This window comes from Talpa occidentalis, unplaced genomic scaffold, assembly GCF_014898055.3.
Source record: "Talpa occidentalis isolate TD23 unplaced genomic scaffold, MPIMG_talOcc4v2.1 talOcc4.2, whole genome shotgun sequence".
Taxonomy (NCBI): Eukaryota; Metazoa; Chordata; class Mammalia; order Eulipotyphla; family Talpidae; genus Talpa; species Talpa occidentalis.
The window spans coordinates 117,829,937-117,855,200 of record NW_023602073.1 but is presented as its reverse complement, the minus strand read 5'-3'; the positions used below and the strand labels follow the sequence as shown (position 1 = coordinate 117,855,200).

The following is a 25,264-nucleotide window of genomic DNA, read 5'->3' as shown; positions in this document are numbered from 1 at the left end:
AAAGTGATCAGGCCATCTGTGTGCAAAGGCAAAGGAGACTCTTAGCGTAAAAGATCTTTAATAGAATTAGTGTGCATTGAGAGAGAAGAAAAGAGAGATTAGTGTCCCAATAAAACTCCTAAAATTTTCCATCCTCCTGTGAGCAAATGCTCAGCCAGTCAGGGTTAGCTCCAAGTGGGGCGACTGAGGCCTGAAAGCTTGTTACAGGTCTATGGCATCTTCTGGTTCTGGTGGGGAACCATCTGAAAGGGATTCTGAAAAGAGAGTCCACATGAAGATAATGGCTTCCATTGTCGGCCTCCCCATGTGCCTTTCACCCACATGTCTCTTCCAAGTATCTCTACATCTCTGTTTCCTCTCTGTTTATCTCCTTCCACTTCTCCTCAGCATTACTAAGTTGCGAGTCAGGCTGCAGGAACAAAAGGAATCTCCTTTACTCCACCTACCTTCCATGTTGTATAGTTTCACCCAGCCACTCATTATTATGTAGGGCGGGGAACATGGTGGCTCTCCTAACACATCCCCACCTCACTTGTTAGAGTCTTTCTGATTGTAGCCATGGGTGGTGGGTAAAGCGGCCATCTCTTTTGTGGTTTTGATTTCACATTTCCCTGATAGCTAAAAATGTTGGTCATTTTTCATTTGCTTATTGGCAATTTATATTTCTGTTGTGGAGAGAGATCTATTCCAACCTTCTGCTCACTTTAGAAACTGGATTATTTGTCTTTTCGTTACTATATCTATACATGTATCTTTATATATTCTTTATATATAAGTCTTATCAGGTTTGGAAAAATTTTCTCCCGTTCTGTAGTTAGCTTTTCATTTTCTTGATGTTGTCCTTTGCAGCACAAAAACTTTTAATTTTAATGAAGTCCAATTTATCTAATTTGTCTCTTTTTGCTTGTGCTTTTTGGTGTCACTTCTCAAAAACATTGCCTAGTCAGGGGTAACAATGATTTACGCCTGTGTTTTCTTCTAAGAGTTTTGTGCTTTTAGCATCTTAAATTTAAGTCTTTGATACAGTTTGAACTATTTTTGCTATATGATGTGAAATAAAGGCCCAGATTCATAGTTTTGCGTGTGGAGGTCCAATTTTCGAGAAGCATCTGTTGAAAAGTCTTTCAAAAGTTCTTTTCCTTATGAATTGTCATAGAACCTTTATCAAAAATGAATTGACAATAAATGTATAGGTTTATTTCTGCACAATCAATTCTGTTGCTCTGTATACTTACGCCATCACTGTTGAAATGCCCTGGTACTGATGAGGTGTCAGACTCCTTCCCTGAAATACAGACTCCACCCAAGTTAGGGGATCTAGATCTGAACTTTGTCCCTGAGGTCCTCAACAAGGGGACAGCTGGGAAGGGGATGGGGCTGAGTAACCATTTTGTGAGCCTTTAAAAAGGGATGACTCTCACCTGCCCTCCTCCCCCACCTCAGCCACAGCAGGCCTCTACCATACCCCTATGTTCCTATAACTCAACTCCACTTGGAGCCATCAGTCAGTAACTAGACCTCCCTTTCCCTCCATCCTGTTGGTTAAAATACATTTTTCCCTTCTTTTGTTGTGCCAGAGGGCCTTTTGTTTTCATTTGTGACAGGAAGTGGCTGGATCCAGAATTGGTGAGAGAGTTTCTGACCAGGGGGCAGTTTTTAGACCTTTTGCCCAGTAATACTAAAACATTGTCTTGATTACTGTAGCTTTGTGTAGTAAGTTTTGAAATCAAAGTGCAAGTCCTTTCATTTTGTTCTTTTTCAAGATTGTGTTGACTCTTCAGGATTCCTTGAATTTCTGTCTGATTTTTATGATTGCCTTGTCAGTCTCTGCAGAGAAGCCAGCTGGAGTTTTAATGGAAATTGCTGTGAATCTGTAGATCCCTTGGGGAGTATTGCTATCTTAATAATATTAATTCTTCAAGTTAGTGAACATAGGATGCCTTTTCATCTTTTTAAATCATGATTAATTTCTTTCAGCATTAGTAATTTACAGAGTGTAAGTTTTGTGCTTCTTTTGGTAAATTTATTCCTAAGTATTCTTGTTAATGCAAGTTAATAAGTACAATTATTTCTTACTTATATATTTTGCATGTCTCATTTCAAATGTATAGCAATACAGTCGGTTTTTTTTTTTAAGAACATTTGTTTATAACATTACATAACTTTCAGATGTATGACTTCAGATACACAGTTGATTTTATATCCTTCAACCTTATGAATTCATTTATTAATTTTTTGGCTACACAAATTAACCCCCATGTATTATAGGTTAAAATGTTCTTAAACTTCCATCTTTCTCCACCCCACACCTGCATTTCTCTGGAGTTTTTAATTCTCAGAGTTGTCTACACTGAGCTCTGGCAACTCATTAATTATACTTAGAGTTTTCCTATCCTAATACTGGTTCCTATGAGAGTTTATGCCCTGGCACATAGTTCCAGTTTCTCCAGTGTGGGGGGTAGTGGTGTACCCTGTAACTTCATTGCTCTGATGGAACTTAGAACTGTTGAGTTCAGGTTTTTACTTGTTAGGATGGATTGGCACTTTCTAAACTCCTTAAATGCCAGACTGAAAACCAAAAGTACTCATAGGATTTTCTCTTAGGCTTTCTTCCTTGAATTTTCTTGTTAAAATTTTATATTTTTCATTGAGTTAATTTTTGTATCAGATGTGAGGTATGGACTAAGTTTTTTTTTCTTTTTGCATAAGTATATCCAATTTTTTCAGCACTGTTATGGGATAGTTTATCCTTTCTTCATGGAATTGCTTTTGCATTACAAAAAACAATAAAACACATGACCACATATGTGTGGGAGTCTAATTTGGGATTCCATTTTATTTTGTTCTGTGTGTTTCCTTTCTCCAATACTACACTGAATTGATTAATGTAGCTTTCTTAGTAAATCTGGAAATCAGATTATATGAGACCTCTTATTTTGCTTTTTGGCTTGATTCTTATATTTTATTTCTTTTTATATATTTTACAGTCACCTTGTTAATTCCTATAAAATGAAATGACATGGGATTTGTCTTGATTTGATTAGTCATCTTTGATTTCTTTTACCAGTATTTTTGTAGTTTTTACTCACAGATCTTACACATATTTTTTGAGATTTATACCCAAATATGCCATACTTCCTGGTGCTATTATTATAAACTGTATTTTTATTATTTATTTATTTATTTATTTTTGCGTGGAAGAACTAGGGTGTAGGCCAGAGGTGCAGAGGATGAGAAGATTCACCAGAGACAGAATGGGGAGCAAAACAGGCAGATCTAGTGAAATACACTGCTAAGAGGAGCAGCGGGTGAGACAGGAGAGGTCTGATGCACTATATGTGGGTTAGCTCCCTGGCTGGGGATCTGACTCAGGCTCTAGCAGTGAATTGTTCTAGGCCACCAAGGAGGTCCCCATAAACTGCATTTTTAAATTGCAGTTGCTAATCTCTAGAAATAGATTTTTGTATGTTGATTTGCATCTGTAACATTGCTATACTCACAAACATTAATTCTAGTAGCTTTTCTGAGATTGGGGCAAATATAAGTGGTTTATTTTTTCCTTTTCAATCTGTGTATTTAATTTTGTTTCCTTGCTTTGTTTTACTGGCTACAATCTCCAGTATGGCTTTGAATAAGAGCAAATCTTGCTCTGTTCTGATCTGGGGGGTTAGAGTGGGTTGGTATAAGCATTGAATCTTTAATCATTAAGTATGCTTAGCTGTAGGACTTTTGCACATGCCCCCTTTTTCAAAACTATTTCTAGTGTTATGATACTTTTTTTATTATGAATGATTGTTGAAGTTATTTAGGTGTTTTTTCTTTATCCAAGTGGTTGGTTGCTTTTTTCTTCCTTAGCTTATTGTTTCAGTGAATTATGTTGATTAATATTTAAATGTTAAATTAACTTTGCATTTCCAAGATAAACCCCACTTGGTTATTACTGGTTATCACTCTTAATTATTGTTTGATTTGCTTGTGTTTTCTGAGGATTTGGCATCTGGATTTATGAGGGATTCTAGTCTGTATTTTTCTTTTAATACATCCTTACCTGTTTTGGTATCATGATAAAACTGGCTTCACTAAATAATTGGAAAGTGTTCCCTGATTATCCATTTTTTGGAAAATTTTGTGTATTATTGGTACTACTCCATAAATTTTTGGTAGCATTCGGCACATTCATCTCAACCCACTAATTTCTGTGTTACAGGTCAATTTTCAAAATAGATATAGGATTGTATAAGTTATCTATCCTTTTTAGAAAAACCATGTCAATCTGATATTTCAAAGAATTTGACCATTTCATCTATGTTATCAAAGTTAGGGCATAGAGTTATTCATTTTATTTACTTCTTATTAGTTTAACATCTGTAGGGTATATGGTGATCTCGCTCTCACACATTTCTGATATGTGTAATTTGTGTCTCTCTTTTTTTAATCCTGGTCAATCTAGCCTGAGGATTGTCAATTTTTATCAATAGTTATTATAAGTAGTTACTGTGTATCACACACCTTTTAAAGAACGTAAATTATATACTATTGTAATAGCCAAGAATTGATAAAGTATTTGCCATTGTTAGCCCTTTAGTAGATGAGTAAAGTGAGACCTGGATGCATTAGCAAACTTGCCTACAATATGATGGCCAGAATGACAGATCCAGGATTCAAATCCAAGTTTAGGTGACACTAAAATCTTTGCCTTTGACCACTCTGCTTTATTAATTGATATGTAAAGGATGATTCAAAATCAAATAAGACATATGAAGGGAATCTCTCCCTCATTATGATTATGAGCAAATTTTTCATTTTCATCATTGTACTATTATATCTACTGACATAGGTTGCTGACACAACATGCTTTTCTCCTTAGGTCTGACAGTAACTGCTGTAAAAGACTCAGGAGAATGGAATTTGGAGGCTGGAGCATTAGTACTTGCAGATGCAGGCCTTTGCTGTATCGATGAGTTTAACAGCCTCAAAGAACATGATAGAACCAGTATCCATGAAGCAATGGAGCAGCAAACCATAAGTGTTGCTAAGGCTGGGTAAGAATTTCTCTTCTTTAAAATTTGTGGGAAAAGTGAAATCAGTTAATAATATGATTATGGAAATATGTGAACCTTATTGAACTGTAAGGTATATTTGGTCTTCTCTGAGCTTATAAATTATCACCCTTCAAGACATTAGTTTTCCCATGAAAATAAAAATGAGTTGTTGGGAAAAAGAAAGGGAAAACTGGGACAAATGCTGTCAATCTATTTTAGAAGGAGAGAAAATTAGCAGTGCTATATGATAGGCTACAAAATAAATCTTTGAAAGTAAAAGTGTTTTATTAACCACTTCTACTGCCTTACCTTCTGCTAGGTGTGAATTAGTATGACCCCTTTGTGTTATCAAAAGTATGTCATAAGTTCCAAAAGAAATGTTCTTACAGTTAAGCAGTTCACTTATGGCATAGGTTGAACCATCTTATCATAACTATTAACTATTAGAACAGTGCATTAGAACAGTGCTCGTCACACTATTTGTGGTAAAGGACTAGTCGAGCCATTCTTTTCAATCCATCACAGTATTTTTATAAAATGCAATGTTATTTTTTAATGAAATGTAAAATAGTCATACAAAATATAAATTTAAGTTCTTCTTCCACTGAGGATTAAGAAAACTGTACAGCATGTTACCCCTATCCTAAAGGGGAAAATCCAGATAACCCTCATAAGTTTCTTGGAAGTTAGTACAGAGCTGAATTTAGAAGAAAAACAAGGAAAGTCAATTCCTAAGTATAACCAGCCCCTCCAAGGAGAGATGAGGCACAAACTGTTCACCTTTGACAGCATGAGAGGAAGAGGTAGTTACCATAGAAACAAATAAGAAATAACTAAAAATTTTTAAATTCCCTACAGTCTAAGTATGGAGTAGCATATCAATTTAGAATAACTGAGAGTGCTGAACACATGGAAATTTTCACTTGCAAACCCTTCATGAAGGTTCTTCACCAGATGCTCACAGGAAAGACTGGGCACAATAGAAACCAGAAAGACCCTCCCCAGTCCAGGCTTGAGAGGCAATTGCTGCTGGGAAATAAGTACAAACCTTACCTGCTTCACCAGACACATATCATCCAAAGCAAAAGCCTTAAAGCTCTGAGTGCAGAGCATCAAATCCTCTTATCCCCAGGGCAGAGCAAAAAACCAAAACAAACAAAACCCTTTTGCCTCAGGAGGAGTTTAGAGAATATTCCTTCCTCCAAGAAGCAAAAAACATTCTGTTTTTAGAAGTAGCTTAGCAAAAGCCATCTTCCCCTTCAGAGGGGGGCAGAAAATACTCTGGTTCAGAATCCTGAAGCCATACAAAGCTGCAGGTTGCTACCATTGGGACAGACAGAAAACCTCCTCTATAGATACAGGGTGGTGCTGCTTTCCAACCTGTCCCCTCCAACACCAGGTACATGGTTTTTAAGAACAGGAGACCAGAAACTACCCTGGCTCCAAAAACAAGCCTAGTTTAATAACAAACAGCAGCAGTCTGCTGCTGGTAAGGCACAGGAGGATGGAAAGAGAACCCCTGCTATGGTGTGTGTGTGTATGTGTGTGTGTGTGTGTATTATATAATACTATATAGTGACTACTGAAAACTGATGGTAGAGCAGAAGTCATAAAGATAATCTTCTAGCTCTGCATGACAACCCTCATACTAAACACAGATGATCACAGCTCAATACTGAAAGAATTTGAAGTCTGTGGAGCACCAAGGTAGCAAGAACACTGCCAATACCCAGATCACCTAGGATGGCTTGATAGACACCAGTGACCTGACATTCTATGCGAAGTGATCAGATAGTATTTGAAGGCAGATTGTAATCAGTTAAAATGTAAATGCTAGGACAATCACTAAACAATACAAGAGGTATTGTTAGGGGAAAAGGATGTCCTGAGCTAATTCCATACAGGCTTTGTGGACTCCACCCCCACTCCAGACCAAAGCCATCAAGATACTGGGAACTACAAATCCCATCACCACCAAAGGGAAGGTTGCTGGGACCTGAGGGTGGAGTTAAGCGGCCAGGTTTGGTATAAAAACCAGACACGTGGACCTTGGGGTCTCTCTTGCTCTTGCCTCTTGGCTTCACGGCTCTTGGCTCACCGCCAGCTCTCAGAGTGCCATTTGGGATTCCAGATCGGCAGATCTGGTAGGACACATTTAAGACTTTATCTCCCACTTTTCTCCCTAAGTTGTACATTTCCTCATTTCCCCTTCCCTTTTGAATAAATCTTTTATTAATCTTTTGTGTGTACCTACGGCAGAGTATTAAGTCCCTTTTATGTGTGTGGGTGAGGACTCAGTCAGGCAACCTGTTTTATATCGGGGCTGCCCTGTAACAGTATAACTTATAAGCCACTTGTGGAGATAAAATGGAGTCTTGAAATATAGTGCAAAGTAAGCAGGAAGAGGGAAAGAAAGGAAACAGATGGGACAGATAGAATACAGTTAGTAAGATGCTAGATTTAAGTTTAACCATATCAATAATCCTGCTAAAAATAAATCATGCAAACAATTAAAAGGCAGAGGTTAGATTAGATAGAAAAGCAAGACCCAATTAAATGTTATCTTCAAGAAACTGACTTTAAATTCAAAGTCATAAGTTAAAAGGATGGGAAAATATCCCTTGGAAACAATCAGAGACATTACAGGGAAATGAAACTATAGACAGTTATTCCCCCATGAACATAGATGTGAAAATTCTTATCAATATTTTAGTAAATCAAATTTGGCAGTATATAAAAAGTATTATATATTGTTACCAAGTGTTGCTTGTCCTAGCAATGCAAAGTTGGTATAACATTTGAGTATCAATTTTTTTTAACAATATTAACAGAATGAAAGAGCAAAAACTTATCCCAGTAGATGAAGAAAAAGTATTAGACAAAAGTAGATACTCACTTATGATAAAAATTCTTAGCAAATTAGAAGTCCTTCCAATTGTTTTAATGGCATCTATGAAAAACCTACAAGAAGTATTCATAATTTAGTGGTGAAAGATCGACTGTTTTTCAAGTTAGATTGGAAGCTCATCAAGGATGTTGTGTTATCACTTCTGGTCAAGGATGGAAATCTTAGTCTGTTTAGTGAGACAAGAAAAAGAAAAGACATAAATTATAAGAGAATTAAAGCTGTATTTATTTCATATGGCATAACCATCTGTGGATAAAGTCTCAAAAAATATCAGTGAAAAAGATATTAAAACTAATAAATTAATTTTAAAAGGGCATGGGATGCAAGGTTGATATATAAAAATTAATTGTTTTTCTGTATGCTAGCAATGAAAAATTGAAAATCGAAGTAAAATACACAATTTTATAATGGCATCCTAAAACATGAAATTTAGTGATAAATCTAGCAAAATATGTTCTAGATATTTAGACTAAAAATTATAAAGCATTGATGAAGAGAAATTAAAAAGACCCTAAGTAAATGCAGAACTTTATCAGGTGTCATAAATGAGAATACCTACTATTTTTAAGATGTAACTTTTCCCCAAAACAACCTATAAAATCAATAGGAATCAATTTCAACAAAAATCCCAATAGGCCTTTTTGCAGAAATTAATAAATTGATTTAAAATTTCATCTGGAAAGACGCAAGAACTAGAATAGCCAAAGCAATTTTGAAAAAGAAAAATTTAGAGTATTTTATCCCAAGATTTTCTATAAAGCTATAGTACTTAAGGTGTTATAGCATCAGTGTAAGGGTCAACATAACTGAATAGAGGATGCAAGTCCAGTTGATTTTCAAGAATGATGCCAAGATAATTCAATGGAGGAAGCATTCATTTACAAGATAATGCTTATAACAGCTTTATTCATAATCACCCACGATAAAAGATACTAGTTCCTCGTAGAAGGTATGGTAAAACCCTCTGGTCCTCTCGTTTTTTTTGGAAGACTCTTTATTAGTGTTTCAGTTTCCTTGCTTGTAATTGATCTGTTCATGGACAAGTATTGTTAAGGGAAGTTTTATGATTAAACCCTGATTCTGAGATAACTACTTTTCCCATTGTTCTTTGCATCTCAACTCAACTCAACACTCTAGGAGTGTTATCCATTATCTTCCATGGCAATATGTGAACCAGGGTACTGAGCTTCCCATTCTGTATTCTCCTGGGAGAAACTTAGGGAACCAAAGACCATTGTTATTTTCCAAACATTTATTTTGATTTTTTCCTGTGACTTTTTCTCATGAAAACTTTGAGATATAGTTCACCTGTGTCATTCAAAGTATACCGTTTCATGATTTTTGGTATATTCATAGAGTCATAAAACTACCACCACTGTCTAATTCCTGAACATTTTCATCACCCCAAAAAGAAATCCCATCCATTATGGGTAACATTAAGATTTCATATATTACAGAGAGATCCAGGAGTCTCCTCAGAAGTTCCTCTTTGCTAATAGTAAAGCTAATCCTGATTCCAGCATCCATTGCACACATACTCTCAGGCAAGCACTGTCTTGAGCCTCCCCATCCTCCAGCAGTTTTATTGCAAAGGAATTGAAGACAGAGAGCAGCAGTTTTACCTTTTTGAATTCTCAGTTCAGGTCTCTGCACACAGGAAGTGGTTTACAAATATTTACTGTTCAGAGAGAGGGTAAGAACAATATCAGTTTTACCTTGCATTGAGAATAATTTTTTAATTATTATTTTTGAAGATTTATTTTTATTTATGTATAAAAGAACTGGGGTGTAGGCCAGAGGTGCAGGGGAGTGGTGTGTGTGTGTGTGTGCGTGAGAGAGAGAGAGAGAGAGAGAGGATCAGAACAGGCGGATATACTGAAATACACTGCTAAAGGGAGCAGCAGTGGGTGAGACAGAAGAGGTCTGCTGCACCATGTGGGTCAGCTCCCTGTCCAGGATCTAACTTGTATCAGCAGTGGTTGCTGATAGCTTCATAATACTGAGATTTAACCTCTTGCACCACCAGGGAGGCCCAATTTTTTTATTACTATTTTATATGTGATTGTGTTTTGTTTCATTGTCAATATTATAGCAAGTTTCTGTTTTTATGAAAATGCAAACAGCTTCACTTCATTAAATATGCTTTCATGAGATTAGTTAGGAACTATTTTTTTACATTGTTTTTACAACAAACTGAATTCAGAGTTCTAAACACTTGCCTTTTTACAAGGCCATTTTGGCACATAAATTATGAGGTAGACTGTTCAGAATTTTTCCCTTCAGTAATTTTTTTAAAGGGGGGTTTATTTTTCTGTCAAAGTGCCTTGTCTTTCTTTTCAATAATAAGTGTCATCTTGTGCCACTTGCCACAAGTAAAGATTATCAAACTTTTTCTGTCTTTAGGGCATGAGGTAATTGCTAGAGCCAAATAGAAATAGATTAGGGATTAACAAATGTAGCACATGTTTCCTGATGTCACAGGATTGTGACTGCTGAGAGGCAGACCTGCACTGTAATTAAAAAGGTCCTCTAGTGAAGAGCAGACAAATTTATAGAGAAAAAGTTTGACATGATTGTCAATGAATAAGCTATATTATTTTGAGAACATTCTCATGATTAATAATTTTAAAAATGATCTTTAAGTTATGTCACAGTCATGCCTGTCCTGCTACTGCTCTATTTGGGACTTATGTGCCTCATCTTGGACCTCTGCACTGCTTTCCTCCATGAGTCCCATTCATGGTCCTTCCGCAACCACTATGCCCATGTCTTCAGTCTTCCCTCTGTAGCAGTTCCTCAAAAATGTGATGCCAGTCAATACTTATGTTTCCTGATTTCCTTTCTCCCCCCCCCCATTTGTTTCTTTCACTTAAAAAAAAATAAGCACACAAAGTTTTTGCTTCAACCACTAACCATTCTGCAAAGTCACCTTTTTTTCCCCTTCATAAATTTGTATCGCTTCATTTAAAGAAGTCCAGAGGTCATGAGGGTTTAGCTCAAAAGCTGCTTTCTAATGTTTTTCTGATCATCTCTTTCAATCTACATAGATAAATTTAAATCTTATACTCCTCCACTTTTTCTAAGAACTTGATTATTTCTAGAATTTACTGTATTCTGCCTCATCCTACCACTACAGTTAGCTTCTAAAGGTTAGTATCTGTATTTTGTTAAATTTTGTATACCTCCTAGCAACCAGCAGAGGGGTCTCCTCATAGTAGGAACATAAGAAGTATTTATTGAACTTGAAGAAAAGTACTTTTTTTTTCAAGATAGACTAGTGTAAATGCACTTTGAAAGTGGTGTCTGTGATACCTACTTGTATCATTCTACATTGACTTTTACACAAGCAGCCTTTGTTTATTCACAAGTTTAATCTTTGTATTTGAATCTCAATGGTCAGTAACTTTTACCCTTTATTTGGGCAGCCTCGTGTGCAAGCTAAACACAAGGACCACCATCCTCGCAGCAACTAATCCCAAAGGCCAGTATGACCCTCATGAGTCCGTGTCAGTGAACATCGCCCTTGGCAGCCCACTCTTAAGTCGATTTGACCTAATACTGGTTTTGCTTGATACCAAGAATGAAGACTGGGATCGTGTCATTTCCTCCTTCATCTTAGAAAATAAAGGTATGTGGAGACAGACGATACACTCAGATGAAGTTCTCTTTGAGGACTATACCATAAATACACAGGGTGGTACACTTTCCTAACAGGCAATATACAGAGTCTTAGACAAAGAGCAGTGAGAGAAGCTACTGTTTAGTAATCACAGGCTGAGGAGCAGAAGGAAGCAGCCCTTTCTCTGCCTGCCATTAATGAGATGTGGTTGTAAGTATGTCTTTTGTGTTGAAAGGGATCTACCTTATGGTATACGGTTACCACATACCACTCTATACAAAGAAAACTGGACAGAATTAGGAAATAAATCTCTAAATATGGGCCTCTCAGTAAGATTTACTTAATCACTGCTTATATTATAGGGGAGACCAGAATTATTTTGAATAATTTTAACACCAAAGTACCATAGAACTATATGCCATAAAGAGACAAGTCTAAATTTTAATGGCCATAAAAATGTGAAGGTTTTCTTTAATTAGTCCTAGGGATGTAATATACAGTATGGTGACTATTCAATACTATTGTGTATTTGAAAGTTGCTTACAGAGTAGATCTTAAAGTTCTCATCACAAGAAAAATTGTAAAATGTGTGATAATGGATGTTAACTGAACTTATTGTGGAGATAGTTTCACTATATATATGTCAAATATTTAAATTTTATTAAAACTAGTACAATGTTAAATGTCATTTATATCACAATGAAAACAATAAAATCAAAATAAATAAATTACTCTGATGAATCGTAACTCTAGTTTTCAGAGGTTAAGCTATTGTTTTCTTCAGTGTGAGAGTGTTTTCTTAAGAGAAGCACCAGATATCTGTTGACAAATATAATGTGGGGGTAAGGGTCATTTACCTTTTACTTCAAGCATGTCTTCTATTATATAATTTTTAAGAAGTGCATATTATTTTTAATGGAAAATAAATAGTTTAAATTAATAAAATAATTTTATTGATTATTGGATATTTAGTGGGGTCTATAGTCATTCCTTACTGATGAGAAGTTCATATATCTTTTCATGGCTAGAACTAACCATGTACTTCAATAAAGCTACATGTGCAGATACAACTGGACCAGGGTTTTTCTGGAGTGGGAAAATAAGCACTCATGCTGCAGACCAACACCTGAGCATGGTCTGGTCAGTCAGATAATGTTATGTGGGTGTAATTCTTCCGACAAGGAGTCCAAGAAAAAGTCTAATATGTCAGTTCACTAGGCAAAATCTCCAAGAAATGGCAGGCCTCTTGTTCCCCATTATACAGGAAAAAGGAGGGAGGTTTGAAAACACGCAAATTAAAATGAGTTGTTTGCCTGTTGTTAGAAATTACTGACTCAACCAACACCTGGTATATACAGGTTACCCAAGCAAATCAGAGAAGCTCTGGAGCATGGAAAAGATGAAAACCTACTTCTGCTTCATTAGGAATCTGCAGCCCAAGTTATCTGACGTGGGAAATCAAGTTCTTCTTCGCTACTATCAGATGCAAAGGCAGAGTGATTCTCGGAATGCTGCCCGCACAACCATCCGCCTGTTGGAAAGCTTGATCCGATTAGCAGAAGGTTTATTTGATTCAACAAACAATACTTTCATTAGATGCCCAATATGTGCCTTGCATGAGGCTTGGCACCATGACTTCAAAGATGAGGAAAAATAATCCCTACCCAGAGGTGCTCACAGTCACTTAAAAAGTCAAGACTGAGCTATGACACCGCCTCTCCTCTGGGGACAGATCGTGGGTGTTGAGTGGAATATGGTGTCATTAAGAGAAATCTTTGTGATATCTCAGGACCTCCTATAACTTAAAACATCATTCTTTTAGAATATCTTGCTATTGTTTTGTTTCTCAATGTCAGCCTATTAGCATTTAGGGAAGGATACTGCCTTGTTTGGATTATTTACTATATCCCAACCCACCACTAACATAGCAACACTAGTTAACATTGCCATGCCTTAGCTGTTCTGTATGTGAGACTTACATGCATGCATGTATCTGACGTGTCTAAGACTTTTCTAATGATGGCTTTTACATTTAGCCCTTGTTTACATTATTCCAAAAAAATTCACATGAATATTATGATGACATAATACATGATTTATTAAAAAGTCCATCATTTTTAATATGGACTTCATTTATTCAAAGATTTATACTTAATAAGAGAGCAAAAAATACTCAACTCAGGCTTGCAGATTTAGTTGTTTTGAAAAACTCGCACCAGAGATGAGAAAATGAGTTTTAAACTTGTGTATTTTTATAATAGACTGGAAAATGAAGGTTAAAAGTTGTTGGCTATCAAATATGCTTTCTTTACTGGAGCCCAGAGTAATTTTACATGTAAATAATATAGACTTGCCATGGGCTATGTTTTATAAGGCCTATTATAAGAGAAACAATCTAAAAGCTAGTTGAACTAGACTTTTGTACTTGTTATATTAAAATATTTATTAGTAACTCATCCATTTTTCCCAAGGGAGGGAGAATCAGGTAGAATATTACATTTGCACCTCAAATACTTACTTAAAAATCTCTGTCTTCTTAATTTCAAATACCTCTTATTTCCTTAGCTCATGCTCGCCTGATGTTTCGTGACACTGTGACTCTGGAAGATGCTATTACAGTGGTGTCAGTAATGGAATCTTCAATGCAGGTAAGGGGTATTTTGTTCCTAATATTTGATTCCTAACTACAAGCATTAAAAGAAAACAATTTATAGTACATCAGGAGTTATAAAAATGATCATGTTCTATGTCTACTAATTCCTGGGAAAATATCCAAGGGAAACCATTTAAAAGAAAGGGGGAAACTAGAAGTCTGACTATGTTGTAAACCAATGTTCCATCAATAAAAAATTAAATAAAATGAATGAATGAGGAAAAATTGTCATGGAAACATTCTCTGCATCAGTAGCATTGCTTTTGCTACAGTGTCAGTGTAAAGTAGTGAGTCTCAATCATTTTCCTCCTCAACATACCTGAGGGATGCTCATGGTCCCTCACAATATAGCTTCTTAGAGCAGTGCTTCACCAAGAACTGGGGGAGAGAACTACTGAAATTTCAAAAAGGCTCCCAGGTGATTCTGATCCCCAAGATGGGATCAGAATGGGAGTGTGGAGGGCTGGTCTTTAGCCATCTGGAATAGTGGTCCCTTAGTGTGTGCTTCCTCTATAAGCTGTCCTGATGACGTTTCCTGATATTTTCTATTTTCTCCCCCTTCAGGGAGGTGCACTGCTAGGAGGTGTGAATGCACTCCACACTTCCTTTCCAGAAAATCCTCTGGAGCAGTACCAAAGACAGTGTGAACTTATTCTGGAAAAGCTGGAGCTGACCAACCTCTTGAATGAAGAGCTAACAAGACTTGAAAGGCAAGAAAAGAAAACCAAGAAAGAAATAGAATGGAAAATCTTTGGTGTTTTGTAAGATGAAGGGAGTATAAATTAAGTGTAAAATCTATCTGTACTATCTTGTTAGGGGTTATTTCTGTTATCTATTGCTGTATAATCAGCTATCCCCAAACTCAATGGCTTAAAAAAAAACAAAAACCACCCAAGTATTTTAGTACTGACTTTTCTGGGAGTCAAAAATTGATAAGTCATCTTAAGATGACTTATTTTCACTTTTCATAGTATCAGGTAGGGTCACTTATACATTTGCATTTGTAATTGGATTGGCATATCCAAGATGCCTTCTATCCCATGTGTGATGCCTTCTCTGGGATAGCATAAACGGTTGGGGGATGGCTGGCCTCTCTCTACCATATGCTGGTCAGAATTCTGACAGGCTAGCCTAGGGCTCCATTAGAACAACAGTGCAAGCTTCCAGGCTGCTTATGGGCTGGGCCTGGAATTAGTGCAGCATCACTCCTGCCACAGTATATAAGTCACAGCAAGTCTCAAGGTCAGTCCACATGTGAGAGAAAGGCAAATAGATACCACTTCTTGATGAGATAAGTGGCATAGACATATGGGGCTGGGGGATTGCTAGTGGCCATCTTTGGAGACCACCCCCCACAGCTGCATTTCATCCTAGTTTGGGTAAGAACATATGTCTGGTCCTTTACTATAAGTAATAAGTTATATAAATTTATATTTCAAATTTTTACTGTAACATAGTATAGTATCATATACACAGTAAATTTATGCCACTGAGTTCTGATTACATGAGATGCACTAAACTAGGCTACCACAGTTCAGCCCCAGGATGCATAGTTGTCATGGAATCAAGAGTTCTTTTTTACTACTATCACTTCTTCCTTTTCTCTGTCTTTGACTCAATATAAGAAGCAGAGCAGTGCTACTCAGAGAGGCAACTGGGATTTCTGCTTAGAAACAGGAAATTGGACTCAGGGATAGTGATCTCTTCCAGGCCAGACCCAGATACAAAATATTGTAATAACATGATTTTATCATTTTTCCTCACTAGAAGCACATGCAAGGGGGTTTACATAAAGAATTATAGTCTCTATTACTGTTTTAATTTTACTCCATTTCAAAGTTTTCTCCCAAGTGTAATAAATATTTTCTCATTAGTCATTATGTAACCCTGGTGAAAGGAAGTCACAGGTAGAAGACAGAAGTCCAGATTGGTTTCAGAGAACCTAACTTGCTAGTCACTAGAAAGTTAGTGAACTAGAGACAGTGGCACTAACTTTAACCTGGGAGGGCCCTCCTGCCTCATTTGCAGCAGGTCTGACCTCCCTCCCCCCCCACCCGCCTTCAGCATAATGTTTTTCCTTCCCTCTATTCTCAAGTTTATAACTTTCAAAAAGTTACATGTTCAGTAGGCTAAAGCCCCAGTGAGAATGATGTATTTTATCTTGAGGAAAAATCTATTTTTTGTCCTACGGGGTAATAACTCAGGAATGGCAGAGCAAGGTTTCAAAACACCTTTCTAATGACTTATTTTGGTTAATGTCATTTCATATGTGACATTAAAATGCCAGATGAGAAGGAAAGTGTCATCTGCATTGGGCAGAGCATGGATTCTTAAGGAATTCTACCTGAATTTTGGTATTCACATTTTCACCGAACACATGAGTTTCTTAAAAGCTATACTTTGAATCTGTACCTATGAAACGCGAGTCAGAAATGGCAAGTTTTTCCATTGGGGTGTCTCCTTGACTAGTGTGTGTGGCTTAATGATTGACCTGAACCTGGTCATGGGTGTTGATCTCGAGCTGGGTTCCAGGGAATGAACTGCATGTGGAGATGGAATGACTGTAGAAGAATTTGAGGCCCACATTGAGATTGTTGACTATTGAGTAAACCTTGGAATTTTTTTCCTCATTTCTGTCATATCCAGTCCTTTCTCCCAGCAGCGTTCTCTTTCTAATTTATAAAACTTGAGCTCAACCTTACTAGGGAAGTATGAGGATTGCCTTTGTCCTGCTAGTACTCAGGTGCCAGACCACAGTAAACCTATACTCTTTATAAAGTCACTCCCGTTTCTTTTGGTCTTCTGGCTTTTTAATGATCCAGAGCATAGTGTTAAGATCAAAGCTGTTTCTTTGATTCTTTTATAGTTTGATACTGCCAATCCTTTTCAGGCCTGCTGTGGGCTGGGCCAGGCTTTTGGAGAGGCTGCTCGTTTTGACATATTGACCATAAACTGACATGTACTGGATTCAGGGAAGGGAGCAATGTGAAGCTCAGCATTCGTGTTATGTAATAGAAAAATAACAATTGCACTTTAAAAAATTCAAAAGTCCCTCCTCAAAGGAAAGAAGAAAAACAGAATAGGCAATGATCTGAAAGATAGGACTCTGCCTTAAGATGTTCTTCCTGGTGTTTCTTTGCTCATGCAAGCTGTGTTCCAGTGCTGACCCTCACAGCAACAAAACCAGGTGCCCTGCAGGAGGAAGTGAGTTACCTTCAAGACACAATCTAAAGCTTAGCTTACCAAGTGAGAAAGCCCCAATAGCATGTGGGTTTTTATTCCTTAGGAGAGTGTTCTCTGTCCCTCAAGGAGATCACATAGTAATAATAAAACTTGAATAATAAAAATAAAAATATAATAATGTAGCTACTTATATTTTTATTACATTTTCTTCAGGGAAATACTTTACAAGTAATAGTTTGCCTCAACTTGCGGCCATTCTACCCACCTCCAAAGAGAGGCAAAGATGCTGTCTTTTAGGAAGGTGGAATAAAACTGTAGACATTTTAGATAGTGGAGAATTTAATTCACAAAGCAGGATTAGACTAAAAGTAGACTTACATTATCCAACTGCCTTAAAGGATAGGGATGTTGTTATAGACCTTTAACAACTATGAGTAACCGACTTCAGTTACTAAGTAGTAGTAATTCTGAAAGCTATTTTTTTTTAATTTGTGACTTCAGTGAATGTGGATTTGCTGTTTTGGTGTAATAAATTAATAAGAAAGAAATCATAATCTTATTTCTCAAAGAGAGCTACCATTAAAATTTCAATTTATTTAAATATGTTCAAATTTAAAACTCATTTAATACATCCTTCCCTTTTCCATGATTACACTCATGTTTCAGAATAATTCACTTCTCTGCTTTCTGGTGTACTTCCTTTTCAGACTTGGTAAAGGGTCTAAATCTGAAAGGAAGCAATATGGAAGTGGGGTCATATTGCCCCTTATATTGAAAAGGTGTTTCTAAGTTGTTATGAAGGACTTTCTAATTATTTCTGTTTCTTATATGCCCAAGATTTGAAATGAACATCACTGATCAAATCCTTCATTCTGGGAAGGGCAGTACGTCCAACTCAATGAAGAATTGCTGCCCAGAACACATGTTAACATGTTACTGGACTTTGCAGGAAAGGTGTCACAGTCACCTGGGTGGTGGGGTGGGGTGAGGGGCTTAGGGGGCAAGAGGGAATGGGGGCCACGAGGGGGATGATGGCCATGAATCTGAACGCTGGAGGGGAAGTGCAGAGGGAGTACCAGTACAGCTACTACAGAAGAATCTGTCTTTCCACCCTTGAGGAAGGTGACTTTTTAGATGCACTAAGAGTTAGTACTTCAATTAGGTAAAGAGCTGTGAGAAATCATCATCTCTGGTCTTTCTCTTTGGTTCTGATCTGCAAATTGGCAACCCAACTACCAGAACCACTTTCTTTTTTTTTTTTTTTTTTTTTTTTAAAGACACAAAAACTTTATTTTGAATTGTGACTCAGCTACCTAGTCATTTCGTAATCGTAGATACATTTTTTGAGCCCTCCGAGAGTCACATTCATTATCTTTTTTTTTTTTTTTTTAATAAATTTTATTGTTATATTCCCCATACAATTGCAGCCCCCCCATTCTGACCCCAATCCCTCCCCTCCCACCCCCGCCCCCCTAAAAGTGTCTCTGGTTCATAGTTTTTTGTTGATTTTGATTTTCACTTTCTTATAGTTATTCATTTTCCTGGTCCCTTATTTAAGTTTTCTAGATTCCTGCTATGAGTGAGACCATCCGGTATTTTTCTTTTTCTTTTTGGCTTATTTCGCTGAGCATGATCCCTTCCAGCGCCATCCATGTTGCTGCAAATTGCATGTGTTTATCTTTTTTGAATGCTGAGTAATATTCCATGGTATATATGTACCACATCTTCTTGATCCAGTCATCTATTTTTGGGCATTTGGGTTGTTTCCAAAGCTTAGCTATTGTAAACAGTGCTGCTATAAACATAGGGGTGCAGGTCAGAACCACTTTCTTGATCAGCAGTCAACTACTGTGCAGAGAGCTACAAATCTGTCTTGCAGTTGAACATTTACCATGAGAGATAAGACTGAGGATTTTACCCTGACTTACAACAATCTTAAATGAATTAAATGAACTTCAGAGAGATCTAAAAATGTAGACAAACCTGCTATTCTATTAATTTTACTACAGTTTTAGGTTAAATTACAATGATTGTCAGAGCACTTAAATTCTATACTGATGAAAAAAGGATAATTTCTTCTTTCTGTTCTATAAGAGACCATATTTGGTATTAACTTGGATTTATGTTGGACTAAAACTTTTAGATGACATCTCAGAGACTAAGGAGATATAAAGGTTAAAGCAAATTCTCTTCCCTTCAATGCATGTTCTCTTTATCTCTGCTACAGGTTACAAAATCAGAGTGCATACCGATCCCAATCCCTATCATGGACTCGGGAGGCAGAATCTACTCCAGGATTCTTGAGAAATGATCCAGGGGGAGAACGCAATTTCAGAACTTCAACGCAAAAAGAATTGAACAGCAGCATACATGCCTCCCCCACTGGAGGCACTCCTAAGGGAAGCCCCCAACACAGCCCCCCATCCCATCTGGGACCTAATACATCAAGTGGAAAACATTCAGCTGAGCACAAAAATAGTAGAGATGACAGTTTGGACTGGTTTGACTCCATGGCAACTCATCAGATGGAACCTAACAACACTGTTCATGTGTCTCCTGGTCCCAAAACAACTGAGAAAAAAATGGCTTTGAAAATCTCCAGCAACAAATCTCAGGGTAAGGAAAGGAATAAGCCAGGCCAAAGAAACCAGTTGGAAATTGGACAGATTCCAGCACCAGGAGGGACAGAGACTCCTTTGAGGGCAGACAATATTGAGGGTAAGAAGGCAGAAAAGGCAGCAATAATTTCTGAAGCAGCAGTATCTGCTGATGAACCAGACTCACTACTGACTTATCATGTCCCCAGGAAACTGCACAAACTGCGCAAGGGGAGGGCCCAGGAGTTGTGCAGAAAGTCCACCGGGGTGCCCATGCCCACTCGCCCTTCTCCTCCTCAGTCCATTCCTTTACAAAATCCAGACAACACCCTGGAAACTCCCAAAAGGAAGAGACACAAACCCCTCATTCAGGTGGAAGAGCCTGAACTTAAGAGTGTTGATAGGCCAGTTCCTCCTGTGGCCAAACTGTCAAAATTTACTTTCAAACAGAAGTCAAAACTGATCCACTCTCCTGAAGACTCTAGCTCTGTGACTCCTGGCACAACTGAAATAATAGTTCAGAGGCCTAAGATTTCCCAACATAGAATGGGAAAAGAAGCAGCCCTGCCTGAGAATGACCCAGAAAAACTGACCCCTATCTCAGGAAACAGAAGCTCAGATCAGCTGCAGAGGAAGACAAAGGAGGCATCGCAGCAAATACAGGAGAAAGATGGACCAAGAGAGAAGAGAGAATGTGCCCCTGAAAAGAGAGCTATTCAGCCAAGTGTAGAGCTTGGCAACAAAACTGGGCATTTTCATCTTTCTTGTGAAAGAGACAGGAAAGAAGAGGTTTCATGCAATAATAAAAGCACTAAGGTTCATGCTGGCACATTAGCCAAATTGGCAAACTTCTCTTTTACTTCTTCCTCTGAATCCAAATCAGAATCCCCTCCTCCTCCTGAAAGTAAGAACTGGGGTACGAGAGGTCCTAGCCCTTCTCCCGCAATCACAGCTTCAGTGCTTGGCAGCAAAAGGAAAAGTTTTCAGCTGGAGGGCTTCACTGAGAAATCGATTCTTTCAAAAAACTCTCTCTTCGCTTTAGCAGAACTAGATGAAGAAGCATTAGACTTTGATTGGGATGAAGAAATGAGAAAAAAACCTTAATCATGAAAAACCTTCTGGTCAAATTTCAACTTACCAACTCAACAGAGCACCTTCTCAGGATCCACCTGGTATTTGTAATGGGCAGACAATGGGCGAGCACCATTCTGAATGCCAACTCCCTCATCAGGCTTTGTAATCTCAGCTTTATCTTTGTCACTTAAATTGTATAATCAGTTTACTTTGGTGTGATAACAGCACTTGAATCAAATTAATTGACATTGTGCTTAATTTTGCAAATGGAGTGCTTATCGTCCCAAAGATGTTCCGGTTTCAGTTTGATTTATTTTTAAGGTGAAGGATCTTCCCTAAACCCAATCTCTCATTCACTCCATAGCAAATTCAGGAAGATAGTGCTCATAACACTAACAAAGCAGATGAACTATGTTTTTTTTTTTCCCTCCCAACATTTACTGAGTATGGTGAATATTATTGTGATTGCCAAAATCATGTTATCTTTCTAATAATTTTTAAAAATTGATTCCCATGACTGATGCTTTTCTTTCCTTGAGAGACAGCTTGACAGTTCCATGGTATTCCTAAAGATCTGGCACATGGCCAAATAGTAGCTTTCTGCAGTACTGATCTTTTGGGTTTTCCTTTCTTTCTCAAGCCAACCTGGGGTACTTTAGATTCTTTTATTTCTTAGGGACCTACCTTCAAACAGAACCTAATTCCTGTGGTTGCATAGAAAGACAGTGTGCAGTAAGCAGCCTCAATCATAATATGGCATCTACCCATGTGGTTAATATAGAAATGTGACTCTTACTAAATTATGACTCATTTGTCTGAAAACCAAACAAATGAATTGGTATGACTCATTTGTCTTTAAAACCAAGTAAATGACTATATTTAGTAGGAATAGACAACTCAAACTTGTCTTTCTTAAGCGTTTTTAAAATTATTTTTTCCTTTGTGTTCTAGCAAGGGTTGTTAGAATTCCATAAGTAGAGTCTTTCTCTTCAAAAGTATAAATTTGAGAAATAATAATTGATTGATTCTTTAACTGTCTGAGGGACTTTTGGACAAAAGTATTCAAAATTATATATACTTTAATATTCACGTCATTAAATTTAATACAGAAAAAAATTTAGGAATCCCATTTTTTCTTGAGCAGTTTAATATTCCAAAATTTACTAATTTAAGTTTCTGAAAAATTTTAAACTGTGAGTTCAAATTTAGTATGGATGAGTCCTTTGTAATCTTCAGACATCTTAAGCAGCTAATAAAATATATATATACAAGCAATGATTATAAAACATTATTATACATTCACTTAAACCAATTGTAAAACATCAAGACTGTGGTTTAAGCAATTTCTTAATTATTTTTGAACTTAATTTTCTGATGTAGTAGGAATGCTTAACTTGAAATATTCCTAATCTGTCCAACTAGTACTTTCCTGGGTTTCAGTATTATTGCTAAATCTAAGAAAAAGGAAAGAATCTAGATTATGTAACATTGAACCTGGTCTGGATGGTATGGTTGTACAGAGTAGGGTAATTCAAACCTGAGTCACAGCATTAAGCTGACCTTTGTCATGGTAAACTAAATCCCTTTCTCATAGAATTTTGTCTTTGAAACTTGGTATTTTTGCAGAAATGATATATAAACTTGGCATAGCTGGCAGTATTATTATGATCTGTTTTCATCACCTTATTGGAAATACTGATTCTAGAGCTTCCGTTTCTTAGTAATGAGAGATTACTACATTTTTGTAGTTAACTAGTTATCTCTGGGATACTGAGTAATTCATATTTTAAAATATAGTGTTGAATTGTCTTTGTTAGTTATTATGTATGACCATCTGTGCCACCTTCTATGTGGTCTTAATTTGTAGTCACCAGACATCCATTGTTTTTGCGAGTAAATCCACTCTGTTTCTTATTTTAGTCTCCTCTGTGAGGATCATTTGGTCAACTTTACAAGTTCCATGTGTTTATTTTTCTATGCTAACCCAGACAGAAATTAACATATATGTAAATATTACAACATGACTAGAAGAAGTGAAATTCTCAATATAAACATTGCCCTTATTAAAAAAACTGTCCCAGCCTATTGTGATGCTCAGAATCTATGGGCTTTTGTGTTGGTAACTAAGAAGTGATATTATATCGATGCCAGTGTCCTTTGAGGACTAACATTTCTAAATTATCCATGCTATCTGAAAACAATAGGACGTTCCAATCCCATCTTGATTTTTTTCCTGTCCCAAAACATAATAGCACCTATCTGATACTGGTTCCTTTAAACATTTCCTTTGGAGGCCAGTGGTATTAGAGACCAAACTTGGGGTCTCAGAGGTGCACAGAGAATCAGCCGTGGGCAGAAGTACTACCACTTTTGTTGGGTCCCCTGTGGTAACTTCAGAGCTGATGAATGTTTAGTGTCCTGAGGTCACATTTTATTCTACTGCATTCTACTTTTCTTACCCTATGTGATTTCATGACAACTAAGACTTTCTCTCATATGGTCTTTAAGATGTGTGCCAAAGAAGCACATAGGTATCATGGGAAAAATATGTACAGTTTGAAAATCGTATTTCTGCTTAATAAAGGAAAGTGTAAAAAATACATTTAATTCTGAATGTTTTTATTTCAGGCCAATAGACTCCTTGAAAATATTTTAATACTGTAAAACTACTTAGACACAATAAAAGCTACCTCTTATTTTGTGAAAGGACTAAACCAGCATTATAATTATATAAAAGAATTGAGTATATATGATACTTAAATTTTCATTGGGATTTTATTGATATTTTTGTTTTTTCTTAGAAATAAAAGGTAAAACAAGTATATTATTCTGTCTTTAACTTTTTGACTTAATTTATACAAACTTTTAAGCTTATTCTGAAGGTATACTAAAACTTTAATAATAGAGATCCATTCTTGGGTGACAAATTTTCATTCTAACAAACTTACATGCTCTTTATGAATTTATCATACTTTATTTCTGTGCCCTCCCCAAGTGCTAAGCCTCCTGCCTAACTAGTTAAAGGAGTGGAAAACCAATTCTAGAGAAAATCTTATTAGGTCATTCACAAGGAAGATCCCTAGAATTTACTTTTACAGCATTTGGTGGGTCAGAAATGTACCACCCTGAAAGTCTGGATCAAGGGGACTACCCAGAACCAGGTTTACTTTATCCTCTTATCAGGGAACCTATTTCCAAACTAGCAAGCTCACAATGTAGAAGTCTAGGCCAGTGCATATTCCTTAGTGTTAAAAAAATGTATAGAGAGAGAGCAAGAAAAGAAGGCTCCTGGCTCATATTAGTGCTCACTGCAGTAGGGGGCTTGTTGGCTGTGACCCATCTTACACATGTCCCCCCACCCAGGGATATCCACGCACACAGGAAGTGGTGGTAACTGCTCCCTATGCAGTTTGATCAATTCCCCCACTTCCTCCTTCCTTAAAGGTTTAAGAATGCGTCTAAAGGGAATACTGGTAAAAGTGAGGAAGGCAGAAATGTTAAATTAGGCTTAACCAAATTGTTAATGTGTCTATGTAAATACTCCAGTCCAGTATATAGTCCAAGAACAAAATGCAACATTCATGCTGGACCTGATCTCACCAAGAATTAGGCTGAAAATTATTTATCTTGTGAATACCTTTTCAGGCTACTCTTCTTTATGTTTGATTGGAATCTTAATGTTATAGCTAAACAAGGAGGAGTTTAACCACCCCAAAACAAGCATTTTATCAGGTGCATTTTTATGTGGGGATAAACCTCGTTTAATTTAGGATCTCATAATAAGCAAGGACAGTGTCAAAATGCTGCATATTATTTCAAATCTAACTTTCAGAGCTCACTGGTAGATAAATGAGACTGGGTAGCATAAAGAACAGGCTGACTGGGTTTTAGAACCAAATGATCAGTAGCCAACTATGTGACCTCACTGTCTTCAATGATCTCATCCATAAAAACAAGGATTAGGTGATTCTGAGGTATTGAGTAACAAGAAAGGAAAACCTCAGAGGCTAGCGGCAAAAAAAAGTAGGTTTACTCTAAGGACAGGGCGGGGAGTCTACTAAGAACAGGAAACAAAAGTCTAGCCAGGCTTATATGACCCTGGTGCTCTCACCCTCTCTTGGGTCCTCATGGCTCCTCACTGCAGCATCCCTTGGTGAGTGGGGTCCAATTTACTACCCCTCTGCACAG

The 25,264-nt window shown here is 37.0% G+C and overlaps 1 protein-coding gene across 2 annotated transcripts in view; it reads left to right on the top strand.

Moving 5' to 3' along the window:
• MCM9 (minichromosome maintenance 9 homologous recombination repair factor) overlaps positions 1-23,842 on the top strand; it is a 60,871-nt gene extending 37,029 nt beyond the window's left edge. For both annotated transcript variants that reach the window (XM_054699132.1, XM_037520309.2), the window contains exons 8-13: positions 4,868-5,042; positions 11,376-11,578; positions 12,928-13,131; positions 14,135-14,217; positions 14,787-14,932; positions 19,633-23,842. In XM_054699132.1, the coding sequence (XP_054555107.1) occupies positions 4,868-5,042; positions 11,376-11,578; positions 12,928-13,131; positions 14,135-14,217; positions 14,787-14,932; positions 19,633-21,106 (2,285 nt within the window). In that variant the 3' untranslated portion in view covers positions 21,107-23,842. The remainder of the gene's footprint in view (positions 1-4,867; positions 5,043-11,375; positions 11,579-12,927; positions 13,132-14,134; positions 14,218-14,786; positions 14,933-19,632) is intronic.
• The last annotated feature ends 1,422 nt before the right edge of the window (positions 23,843-25,264 follow it).